The 12876-nt window shown below is 48.2% G+C and overlaps 1 protein-coding gene across 10 annotated transcripts in view; it reads right to left on the reverse strand.

The window, feature by feature from the left end:
• The window catches only part of ppfibp2b (PPFIA binding protein 2b), a 270248-nt gene that overhangs the window by 31667 nt on the left and 225705 nt on the right, over window positions 1-12876 (reverse strand). For 9 of the 10 annotated variants that reach the window (XM_067994225.1, XM_067994223.1, XM_067994222.1 and 6 more), the window contains 3 exons: window positions 9125-9157; window positions 3458-3599; window positions 2040-2168 (listed from right to left, as the gene is read on the reverse strand). In XM_067994225.1, the coding sequence (XP_067850326.1) occupies window positions 2040-2168; window positions 3458-3599; window positions 9125-9157 (304 nt within the window). The remainder of the gene's footprint in view (window positions 1-2039; window positions 2169-3457; window positions 3600-9124; window positions 9158-12876) is intronic. The other variant, XM_067994226.1, reaches the window with a different exon arrangement.

Here is a 12876-nt window from a genome sequence, read left to right on the forward strand (position 1 = left end):
TACTATTCGCCTCAACTACTCCTTGGATTTATTAGTGACTATCTTATATTTATGTCCACTAATTTTGGACACCCCACACAAATGGAAACATCTTCTATGCATCTACTCTGTCAAACCCCTTCATAATGTTATCAGGTCACCCCTCAGCCTTCTCTTTTCTAGAGAAAAGAGCCCCAGCCTGTTCAGCCTTTCCTGATAAATATAACCTCTCAGGTCTGGTATCATCCCAGTAAATCTTTTTTGCACCTTCTCCAGTGTCTCCATATCCTTTTCTATAATATGGAGACCAGAACTGTTCACATGTGATCTAACTAAGATTCTATACAAGTTTAACATAACTTCTCTGCTTTTCAATTCTATCCCTCTAGAATCATATCATAGAATCATAGAAGTTACAACATGGAAACAGGCCCTTCGGCCCAACATGTCCATGTCGCCCAGTTTATACCACTAAGCTAGTCCTAATTGCCTGCACTTGGCCCATATCCCTCTATATCCATCTTACCCATGTAACTGTCCAAATGCTTTTTAAAAGACAAAATTGTACCCGCCTCTACTACTGCCTCTGGCAGCTCGTTCCAGACACTCACTACCCTTTGAGTGAAAAAATTGCCCCTCTGGACCCATTGTATCTCTCCCCTCTCACCTTAAATCTATGCCCCCTCGTTATAGACTCCCCGACCTTTGGGAAAAGATTTTGACTATCTAACTTATCTATGCCCCTCATTATTTCATAGACTTCTATAAGATCACCTAAAGTCCCAGTCTGTCTAACCTCTCCCTATAAGTCAAACCATCAAGTCCCGGTAGCATCCTAGTAAATCTTTTCTGCACTCTTTCTAGTTTAATAATATCCTTTCTATAATAGGGTGACCAGAACTGTACACAGTATTCCAAGTGTGGCCTTACTAATGTCTTGTGCAACTTCATCAAGACATCCTAACTCCTGTATTCAATGTTCTGACCAATGAAACCAAGCATGCCGAATGCCTTCTTCACCACCCTATCCACCTGTTACTCCACTTTCAAGGAGCTATGAACTTGTACTCCCAGATCTCTTTGTTCTTTAACTCTCCCCAACGCCCTACCATTAACGGAGTAGGTCCTGGCCCGATTCGATCTACCAAAATGCATCACCTCACATTTATCTAAATTAAACTCCATCTGCCATTCATCAGCCCACTGGCCCAATTTATCAAGATCCCGTTGCAATCCTAGATAACCTTCTTCACTGTCCACAATGCCACCAATCTTGGTGTCATCTGCAAACTTACTAACCATGCCTCCTAAATTCTCATCCAAATCATGAATATAAATAACAAATAACAGCGGACCCAGCACCGATCCCTGAGGCACACCGCTGGACACAGGCCTCCAGTTTGAAAAACAACCCTTTACAACCACCCTCTGTCTTCTGTCATCAAGCCAATTTTGTATCCAATTGGCTACCTCACCTTGGATCCCGTGAGATTTAACCTTATGTAACAACCTACCATGCGGTACCTTGTCAAATGCTTTGCTGAAGTCCATGTAGACCACGTCTACTGCACAGCCCTCATCTATCTTCTTGGTTACCCCTTCAAAAAACTCAATCAAATTCGTGAGACATGATTTTCCTCTCACAAAACCATGCTGACTGTTCCTAATTAGTCCCTGCCTCTCCAAATGCCTGTAGATCCTGTCCCTCAGAATACCCTCTAACAACTTACCCACTACAGATGTCAGGCTCACCGGTCTGTAGTTCCCAGGCTTTTCCCTGCCGCCCTTCTTAAACAAAGGCACAACATTGTGAAGAGATGTCACAACATCAAGAAATGAACCTCAGTGCTTGGTTTGCATTTTTTATGGCCTTATCAACCTGACGATACATTTAGTGATTTGTGCGTCTGTACCCCCAGATCCCTCGGCTCCTCTACCCCATTCAGACTCTTATTATCCAAGCAGTATGAGGCCTCCTTACTCCTCCTACTAAAATGCACCAACCCACAATTATCTATATCGAAATTCACGTTGCTTGCCAGCAACGGGCAGTTACTCACATTCTTGGGCTTGACGATTCTTTGGACCTCGCTAAACGGGGTCCCGCTGTCGCTCGAAGACCGCCTCTTCTGAATTCCAAACCGCCCTCGTCATCGTCCTGGAGCGAAGACGAGTGGGTTCTTCTCATTCTGGGCAAAAGATGGAAGAGGAGACAAAGAAAATCGGACCGCACTGAAGTATTTGGTCGGAGAACGGAGGCTGAACTGCACGAGAGGCCCAGTTTCTATCGGATTTTAAGAGTTCGATTGGTTTGTTTATACTACAGTGGTAGGAAGGGGGTTTCCTTTGGTGCATTTATATCTGGCTGGGGTGAGGTACCTCATGACATGCCCTGTTAGTTAGACATTTTCCTGTACCCCTACCGTTCAATTTTTTTTGCCCTGTAACTTGCTGGAAGTGCGAGCAGATAACAACGAGGACAACAGGAGCATCTGGGACCTTAGTGAACGATGGGACCAACAGTCTATCTCCTTAAACAAAGAGGTTTAAGGACTGAGAAATAAAGAGAGGAACGACAGAGAAGGAGACAAGTTGAATTCGAGTCAAATCAGGTGCAGAAAGAGAGGGAAAGAAAGATTGGATTAAGAGAGAGAGAAAGAGACAGAAAGGAAAAGTAAGAAAAAAGTTTAATAATTGTAAAATTTGACGTTTTAAAAATCTCGAACAACCTGCAGGAATGAAACTCATGTTTCAATTGTTGCCTTTCTGGGCCAGAGAGATTGATTGGCATTGCATTAACAATTATCACATCGTTAAAAAGGTATTTACTCTGTCAAATTCCAGCCCTAACTTTCCGTGGTGAATTTAATGGCCGCACCGTGGCTGCAGTGTGTACCATCCACAGGATGCACTGCAGCAACTCGCCAAGGCTTCTTCGACAGCACCTCCCAAACCCGCGACCTCTACCACCCAGAAGGACAAGGGCAGCAGGCGCATGGGAACAGCACCACCTGCACGTTCCCCTCCGAGTCATACACCATCCCAACTTGGAAATATATCGGCCGTTCCTTCATCGTCGCTGGGTCAAAATCCTGGAACTCCCTTCCTAACAGCACTGTGGGAGAACCGTCACCACACGGACTGCAGCGGTTCAAGAAGGCGGCTCACCACCACCTTCTCAAGGGGCAATTAGGGGATGGGCAATAAATGCCGGCCTCGCCAGCGACGCCCACATCCCATGAACGACTAAAAAAAAAACACAGCCTTACCAGGGTCAGCTACATCCCACAATCAGATTATATTCGCTTCGAAAGAACTTTCAACAATTACACATAATAAACTTGTGTGTTTCATTGACACCATGACGATGTCACTGGAGACAGAGGTCTCCCTGTTCGTTGGATTGTTAAAGGTAACGTCCATTGGTTGGACTGTAATCATCTTGCACGTTGGACACATTGAGATTCAAATGACTCACTTTCCCAGGAATTTCTTGAAGCCCTTGCTGTTCTTTTTATTCTCCGGTGAAATCGAAGGGAACTGGTCGGCGTCTGGAGTTGAGGAGAGGGGTGAAAGGTCAGGCGAGCTAAACGTGGAGTCGACACTTTGCTCGGCTTCTCCTAACGTGGAAAAGATTTCAATACGAGTACATTAACGCAGCGAAACACAAACAAGACAACATTTGCGCTGCCTCTGAACAGCTCTTCTGTCGCCATCTCCAGCAACAGGCTCGCTCCACACCATGGCTGAGCGGCTACTGCAGGCAGAGATTAATGGACGCGCATTTAATAAAAATCTCGCAATACCCCTCTGCTGGTGTGGCTCAGTGGGGCGCACTCTCACCTCTGATGTCAGAGGGTTGTGCGTTCGTAGTTCCACTCCAGAGACTGGAGCCCATAATCCAGGCTGACGCTCCCAGTGCAGTACCGAGGGAGTGCTGCACTGTCTGAGGTGCCGTCTCTCAGATGAGAGCTCAAACCGAGGCCTTGTCTTCCCTCTCAGGTGGACGGAAGTATTGGTGGATTGACATGGTTATTTAAAAATCCTGCGATTGGCCAGGGGATCTACGAGTGTCTTCTCACCCAATCTTTGGAATGATGACCGGTCTTTTGGAGGATGCCGTTACTCCTTACAGAGTCACAAGTGATCACTCCGATACAAAGCGTTTCAATAAATGTCAGAATCGGAGACTGTTCCAACCCATAAACAGACTCCACAGCCCATCCGATCACCATGGATACTCCTGTCCATGAGTCTCCCGGTCTAATCCCACTCTCCCCCTCACTCCCCGTACCCTTTAATATCCCACTCCGTGCTCACTCCCCGTACCCTTTAATATCCCACCCAGTCTAATCCCACTCTCCTGCTCACTCCCCGTACCCTTTAATATCCCACCCAGTCGAATCCCACTCTCCCGTTCACTCCCCATTCCCTTTAATATCCCACCCAGTCTAATCCCACTTCCTGCTTACTCCCCGTACCCTTTAATATCCCACCCAGTCTAATCCCACTCTCCCACTCACTCCCCATACCCTTTAATATCCCACCCAGTCTAATCCCACTCTCCCACTCACTCCCCATACCCTTTAATATCCCACCCAGTCTAATCCCACTCTCCCGCTCACTCCCCATACCCTTTAATATCCCACCCAGTCTAATCCCACTTCCTGCTTACTCCCCGTACCCTTTAATATCCCACCCAGTCTAATCCCACTGCGCTCCGGTGAGGTATGGCAGTGCGCTCCGGTGGTGTATGGCAGTGCGCTCCGGTGGTGTATGGCAGTGCGCTCCGGTGGTGTATGGCAGTGCGCTCCGGTGAGGTATGGCAGTGCTCTCCGGTGGTGTATGGCAGTGCGCTCCGGTGGTGTATGGCAGTGCGCTCCGGTGGTGTATGGCAGTGCGCTCCGGTGGTGTATGGCAGTGCGCTCCGGTGAGGTATGGCAGTGCTCTCCGGTGGTGTATGGCAGTGCGCTCCGGTGAGGTATGGCAGTGCTCTCCGGTGGTGTATGGCAGTGCGCTCCGGTGAGGTATGGCAGTGCGCTCCGGTGGTGTATGGCAGTGCGCTCCGGTGGTGTATGGCAGTGCACTCCGGTGGTGTATGGCACTGCGCTCCGGTGGTGTATGGCAGTGCGCTCCGGTGAGGTATGGCACTGCGCTCCGGTGAGGTATGGCAGTGCGCTCCGGTGGTGTATGGCAGTGCGCTCCGGTGGTGTATGGCAGTGCGCTCCGGTGAGGTATGGCAGTGCGCTCCGGTGGTGTATGGCAGTGCGCTCCGGTGGTGTATGGCACTGCGCTCCGGTGGTGTATGGCAGTGCGCTCCGGTGGTGTATGGCAGTGTGCTCCGGTGGTGTATGGCAGTGCGCTCCGGTGAGGTATGGCAGTGCGCTCCGGTGGTGTATGGCACTGCGCTCCGGTGGTGTATGGCAGTGCGCTCCGGTGAGGTATGGCAGTGCGCTCCGGTGGTGTATGGCAGTGCGCTCCGGTGAGGTATGGCACTGCGCTCCGGTGGTGTATGGCAGTGCGCTCCGGTGAGGTATGGCAGTGCGCTCCGGTGGTGTATGGCAGTGCGCTCCGGTGAGGTATGGCACTGCGCTCCGGTGGTGTATGGCACTGCGCTCCGGTGAGGTATGGCAGTGCGCTCCGGTGGTGTATGGCACTGCGCTCCGGTGAGGTATGGCAGTGCGCTCCGGTGGTGTATGGCAGTGCGCTCCGGTGAGGTATGGCAGTGCGCTCCGGTGGTGTATGGCAGTGCGCTCCGGTGGTGTATGGCAGTGCGCTCCGGTGGTGTATGGCAGTGCGCTCCGGTGGTGTATGGCACTGTGCTCCGGTGGTGTATGGCAGTGCGCTCCGGTGAGGTATGGCAGTGCGCTCCGGTGGTGCATGGCAGTGCGCTCCGGTGGTGTATGGCAGTGCGCTCCGGTGAGGTATGGCAGTGCGCTCCGGTGGTGTATGGCAGTGCGCTCCGGTGGTGTATGGCAGTGCACTCCGGTGGTGTATGGCAGTGCGCTCCGGTGGTGTATGGCAGTGCGCTCCGGTGGTGTATGGCAGTGCGCTCCGGTGGTGTATGGCAGTGCGCTCCGGTGACGTATGGCAGTGCGCTCCGGTGGTGTATGGCAGTGCGCTCCGGTGGTGTATGGCAGTGCGCTCCGGTGGTGTATGGCAGTGCGCTCCGGTGACGTATGGCAGTGCGCTCCGGTGGTGTATGGCAGTGCGCTCCGGTGAGGTATGGCAGTGCGCTCCGGTGAGGTATGGCAGTGCGCTCTGGTGACGTATGGCAGTGCGCTCCGGTGAGGTATGGCAGTGCGCTCAGCTAGTAGGTACGGTCGGAGAAGAGTGAGCAGTTTGGGCCTCAAACATCTTGAGAGCTGCCTGACCCGTTGGCAGACCTGGAGATAAATTAACACTGGCGAGCTATTGTTGGTTGGCGTCCAGCTTGGCAAAGCTCTGGCATCGTAGATCTGCGCACACCCACGTGGCTCTGCACAAGAAAGTAGCAGAGGGGCTAAGTGACAGACGCTCGGCAGATTGGGCAGATACTCTACCAACAGCTCGTAGCCAGGGCTGTGCCCTGTGCTGGCCAACAGTATTTCCCCTCTCCCTTACCACTCACGCTACAGACAAAAGGTAAAAAGATCTAGTCACAACACCAATGCCTTAACAACTACTTGATTCATATAGCGACATTAACGCAGAAAAACGCTTCACAGGAGCGTAATCAGACAAAAAAAAAATTGACACACAGCCAAAGGAGGGGACAAAAGGACCAAAAGCTTGGTCAAAGAGATAGGTTTTTAAGGAGCGTCTTAAAGGAGGGGACAGAGGCGGAGAGATTTAGGGCAGGAATTGCAGAGCTTGGGGCCGAGACGGCTGAAAGCACAGCCGCCAATGATGGGGTGAAGAAAGTGGGGGACGGACAAGAGGCCAGGGTTGGAGAAATGCATTGTTCTTGTAGGGCTGGAGGAGGCTACTCATTGGAGTTCAGAAGAATGAGAGGCGATCTTATTGAAACATATAAGATTGTGAAGGGGCTTGATCGGGTGGATGCGGTAAGGATGTTCCCAAGGATGGGTGAAACTAGAACTAGGGGGCATAATCTTACAATAAGGGGCTGCTCTTTCAAAACTGAGATGAGGAGAAACTTCTTCACTCAGAGGGTGGTAAGTCTGTGGAATTTGCTGCCCCAGGAAGCTGTGGAAGCTACATCATTAAATAAATTTAAAACAGAAATAGACAGTTTCCTAGAAGTAAAGGGAATTAGGGGTTACGGGGAGCGGGCAGGAAATTGGACATGAATTTAGATTTGAGGTTGGGATCAGATCAGCCATGATCTTATTGAATGGCAGAGCAGGCTCGAGGGGCCAATTGGCCTACTCCTGCTCCTATTTCTTATGTTCTTATGTTCTTGTGAGACGCCACAATACAATAGGGCCGATTTTAACAGCCCTATTGTGTTTTAACAGGTGGGAGCAGATGACATTGCCGCCCTGATTCTTAACTGCCTGGCTTCAATTGAATGCCGTCAATTTTTCTTCGTCCTTTCTGCAAGAAAGACTAATAAATAAACTGGAGATTGTATGGGCAACAACAACTTGCATTTATATATCGCCTTTAACGTAGTAAAACATCCCAAGGTTCTTCAGAGGAGCGATTATCAGACGCAATTTGATACCGAGCCACATAAGGAGACATTAGGACAGGTGACCAAAAGCTTGGTCAAAGAGGTAGGTTTTAAGGGCCGTCTTAAAGGAGGAGAGAGAGGGGGGTTAGTGAGGCGGAGAGGTTTAGGGAGGGAATTCCAGAGCTTTAGGGCCTAGGCAGCTGAAGGCACGGCCGCCAATGGTGGAGCGATGAAAATCAGGGATGTGCAAGAGGCCAGGATTGGAGGAGCGCAGAGATCTTGGGAGGGTTGTAGGGCTGGAGGAGGTTACAGAGATAGGGAAACATAGAAACATAGAAAATAGGAGCAAGAGTAGGCCGTTCGGCCCTTCAGGCCTGCTTCACCATTCAAAATGATCATGGCTGATCATCTAACTCAGTAACCTGTTCCCGCTTTTTCCCCATATCCCATGATCCCTTTAGAAATATATCTATCTCCTTCTTGAGTACATCTAATGACTTGGCCTCCACTGCCTTCTGTGGTAGAGAATTCCACAGGTTCACCACCCTCTGAGTGAAGAAATTTCTCCTCATCTCGCTTCTAAATGGCATACCCCGTATCCTGAGACTGTGACCCCTGGTTCTGGACTCCCCAGCCATCGGGAACATCCTCCCTGCATCTAGTCTGTCTAGTCCTGTTAGAATTTTATATGTTTCGATGAGATCACCTCTCATTCTTCTAAACGCTAGTGAGTATAGGCCTAGTCGACCCAATCTCTCCTCATACGTCAGTCCTGCCATCCCAGGAATCAGTCTGGTAAATCTTCATTGCACTCCCTCCATGGCAAGGACATCCTTCCTCAGATAAGGAGACCAAAACTGCACACAATACTCCAGATGTGGTCTCACCACGGCCCTGTACAACTGCAGTAAGACATCCCTGCTCCTGTACTCAAATCCTCTTGCAATGAAGGCCAACATACCATTCGCCTTCCTAACTGCTTGCTGCACCTGAATGCTCGCTTTCAGTGACTGGTGTACAAGGACACCCAGGTCTCGTTGCACCTCCCCTTTTCCCAATCTATCACCATTCAGGGAATAATCAGCCTTTCTGTTTTTAGAACCAAAGTGGATAACCTCACATTTATCCACGTTATACTGCATCTGCCATGTTCTTGCCCACTCACCCAACTTGTCTAAATCACATTGGAGCCTCTTTGCATCCTCCTCACAGCTCACATTCCACCCGAGGGCCGTGGAGGGATTTGAAAACAAGGATGAGAAATTTAAAAATCGAGGTGTTCCCGGACCGGGAGCCGATGTAGGTCAGCGGGCAGAGGGGTGATGGGTGAACGGGACTGGGTGTGAGTTAGACCACGGGCATAACCGCGTCTAATCCACCGATGAGAAATGCCTGGAATTCACCCATTCCCGATCCCGTGCAGATGCGAGTTTCACTCTCGCTGTAACAAAATTCAATTGTCGGTATCTACATTTCATATTCACCCAAAACTGAGAGCGGAAAGCTCTCCGGCAAAAAGTACAGTACCTAAATTTGGAGCACTCGCACTCCTGCCGTGTTCTTCAAACGTCCCCGAAAAGTAGCAAGCCATGTGTAGAAGTAAAAGGAGAATAATTGCAGCAAGAGAGGGAGAATTAAAGAGCGGCAAGACAAACAGAAGCAGCAAACCCATGCAAAAAACAAAAAAAAAACACAACAACAGAGCCGATAAAATCACAAGAGGAATTGTCAAACCAAAAGGTTAGTCAGGTATCTGGTTTCATTTCTGGCCATTTGGCCTCCACTTTCAAACAGATAAAAGTAGATCTACATTTAACAATTCTCTACTTTTACGTGTATTCGGTTTATCAATATGGCAACATAAGAACATAGTAACAGGAGCCTCTCGTGCCTGCTCCGCCATTTGATAAGATCATGGCTGATCTGTGATCTAACTCCATATACCTGCCTTTGGCCCATATCCCTTAATACCTTTGGTTGCCAAAAAGCTATCTATCTCAGATTTAAATTTAGCAATCGAGCTAGTATCAATTGCCGTTTGCGGAAGAGAGTTCCAAACTTCGACAACCCTTTGTGTGTAGAAATGTTTTCTAATCTCGCTCCCGAAAGGTCTGGCTCTAATTTTCAGACTGTGCCCCCTACTCCTAGAATCCCCAACCAAATATTCCTGACTACAAGGTGTTCATCTTTTTTGGTTAGAATCTATTTGGTTAGAGTTAAGAAACAATAGAGGTGCCATTACACTACTGGGTGTATTCTATAGGCCACAAACTAGTGGGAAGGATATAGAGGAGCAAATTTGCAGGGAAATTACAGAGAGGTGCAAAAGCCATAGAATAGTGATAACGGGGACTTCAACTATCCTAATAGTAATAATAACGGACACTGAACGGGAGGAATTTTTGAAGTGTGTTGAGGAGAACTTTCTTGACCAGTATGTTTCCAGCCCAATGAGGAAGGAGGCATTGCTGGACTTGGTTCTTGGGAATGAGGCAGGCCAAGTAGAGCAAATGTCAGTGGGGGAACATTTAGGGAACAGCGATCACAGTATCATAAGGTTTAGAATAGCTATGGAAAAGGACACGGACCACTCTAAAGTAAAAATACTCAATTGGAGGAGGGCCAATTTCAATGGGATGAGAACAGATCTGGCCCGGGTAAATTGGAATCAAAGATTGGCAGGGAAAACTGTAATAGAACAATGGGCGGCCTTTAAGGAGGAGATGGTTCGGGTACAGTCTAGGTACATTCCCACGAGGGAGAAAGGTAGGACAACCAAAGCCAGAGCTCCCTGGATGACAAAAGAGATAGAGAGTAAGATGAAGCAGAAAAAAGGGGCATATGACAGATGTCAGGTTGATAACACAAGTGAGAACCAGGCTGAATATAGAAAGTTCAGAGGGGAAGTGAAAAAGGAAATAAGAGGGGCAAAGAGAGAGCATGAGAATCAACTGGCAGCCAACATAAAAGGGAATCCAAAAGTCTTCTACAGGCGTGTAAACAGTAAACGGGTAGTAAGAGGAGGGGTGGGGCCAATTAGGGACCAAAAAGGAGATCTACTCATGGAGGCAGAGAGGATGGCCGAGGTACTAAATGGGTATTTTACATCTGTCTTTACCAAGGAAGAAGATGCTGCCAGAGTCTCAGTAAAGGAAGATATTGTTGAGATACTGGATGGGCTAATAATTGATGAAGAGGAGGTACTAGAAAGGCTAGCTGTACTTAAAGTAGATAAGTCACCGGTCCGGAATGGGATGCATCCTAGGTTGCTGAGGGAAGTAAGGGTGGAAATTGCGGAGGTACTGGCCATAATTTTCCAAACAGCCTTAGATATGGGGGTGGTGCCAGAGGACTGGAGAATTGCAAATGTTACACCCTTGTTCAAAAAAGGGTGTAAGGATAAACCCAGCAACTACAGGCCCAGTCAGTTTAACCTCGGTGGTGGGGAAACTTTTAGAAACGATAATCCGGGACAGAATTAGTAGTCTCTTGGACAAGTTTGATTGGGGAAAGCCAGCATGGATTTGTTAAAGGCAAATCGTGTTTAACTAACCTGATAGAGTTTTTTGATGAGGTATCTGAGAGGGTAGATGAGGGTAATGCAGTTGATGTGGTGTATCTGGACTTTCAAAAGGTGTTTGATAAAGTGCCGCATAATAGGCTTGTCATCAAGACTGAAGCCCATGGAATAAAGGGGGCTGTAGCAGCATGGATACAGAATTGTCTGAGTGACAGGAAACAGAGAGTAGTGGTGAACGGTTGTTTTTCGGACTGGAGGGAGGTGCAGAGTGGTGTTCCCCAGGGGTCAGTGCTGGAACCTCTGCTTTCCTGGATATATATTAATGACTTGGACTTGGGTGTACAGGGCACAATTTCAAAATTTACAGATGACACAAAACTTGGAAGGGTAGTGAACAGTGAGGAGGATAGTGATGGACTTCAAGAGGATATAGACAGGCTGGTGGAATGGGCGGACACGTGGCAGATGAAATTTAACACAGAAAAATGCAAGGCGATACATTTCAGTAGGAAGAATGAGGAGAGGCAATATAAACTAGAGGGCACAGCTCTAAAAGGGGTACAGGAACAGAGAGATCTGGGGCTATATGTACACAAATCGTTGAAGGTGGCAGGGCAGATTGAGAAAGCGGTTAAAAAAGCATATGGGCCCCTGGGCTTTAGAAATAGAGGCATAGAGTACAAAAGTATGGAAGTTATGTTGAATCTTTATAAAACAGTGGTTCGGCCACAACTGGAGCTATGTGTCCAGTTCTGGGCACCGCACTTTAGGAAGGATGTGAGGGCCTTAGAGAGGGTGAAGAAGAGATTTACTAGAATGGTTCCAGGGATGAGGGACTTTAGTTACGTGGATAGACTGGAGAAGCTGGGGTTGTTCTCCTTGGAACAGAGACGGTTGCGAGGAGATTTGATAGAGGTGTTCAAAATCATGAAGGGTCTAGACAGAATAGATAGAGAGAAACTGTTCCCATTGGCGGAAGGGTCAAGAACCAGAGGACATAGATTTAAGGTGATTGGCAAAAGAACCAAAGGTGACATGAGGAAAAACATTTTTTTACACAGTGAGTGGTTAGGATCTGGAATGCACTGCCCGAGGGAATGGTGGAGGCAGATTCAATCATGGCCTTCAATAAAGGAACTGGATAAGTATTTGAAAGGAAAACATTTGCAGGGCTACGGGGATAGGGCGGGGGAGTGTAACTAGCTGGATTGCTCTTGCAAAGAGCCGGCAGGGACCCAACGGGCCGAATGGCCTCCTTCCGCGCTGTAACCTACGATTTTATAAGATGGCGACAAAGTTGGGAGAGGGACTGGAGGAACTCACTCCACTGCACCACCCTGTGACCAGGGCTTGTAACTACACCGTGACAATTGATATAGTAAAGATGTAGGGGAAATGTTGACATAGCAACTTTCGATGGCAAATACCGACAGGGAAGTTTGACAAAAAATCCTAACAACGGGAAGCAAAGTTATTGGACTGGAAATGTGTGCCCCCATGCATGACTGTTAATACATGGACGGTGATAACATCCGCTTTACAATGGACTGATGGAACTTCACTTTCTTCTGCAACAGTCTGCTGGGCAGAAATCAAGTGTAGTTTTGTGAGAACATTTGTGAAACATTTGGGAATATTATCCTTGTTTACAGATTTTCATTTTTTTGCAGCTGTGTGTGATGATGCAGTTGAGAGATTAATAGAAGCTAGTTTGTTTATATCAGTACAAAAGATTCTTTGTGGAGATTAAGAATTTAAA

Source organism: Heptranchias perlo, chromosome 12, assembly GCF_035084215.1.
Source record: "Heptranchias perlo isolate sHepPer1 chromosome 12, sHepPer1.hap1, whole genome shotgun sequence".
Classification (NCBI taxonomy): domain Eukaryota; kingdom Metazoa; phylum Chordata; class Chondrichthyes; order Hexanchiformes; family Hexanchidae; genus Heptranchias; species Heptranchias perlo.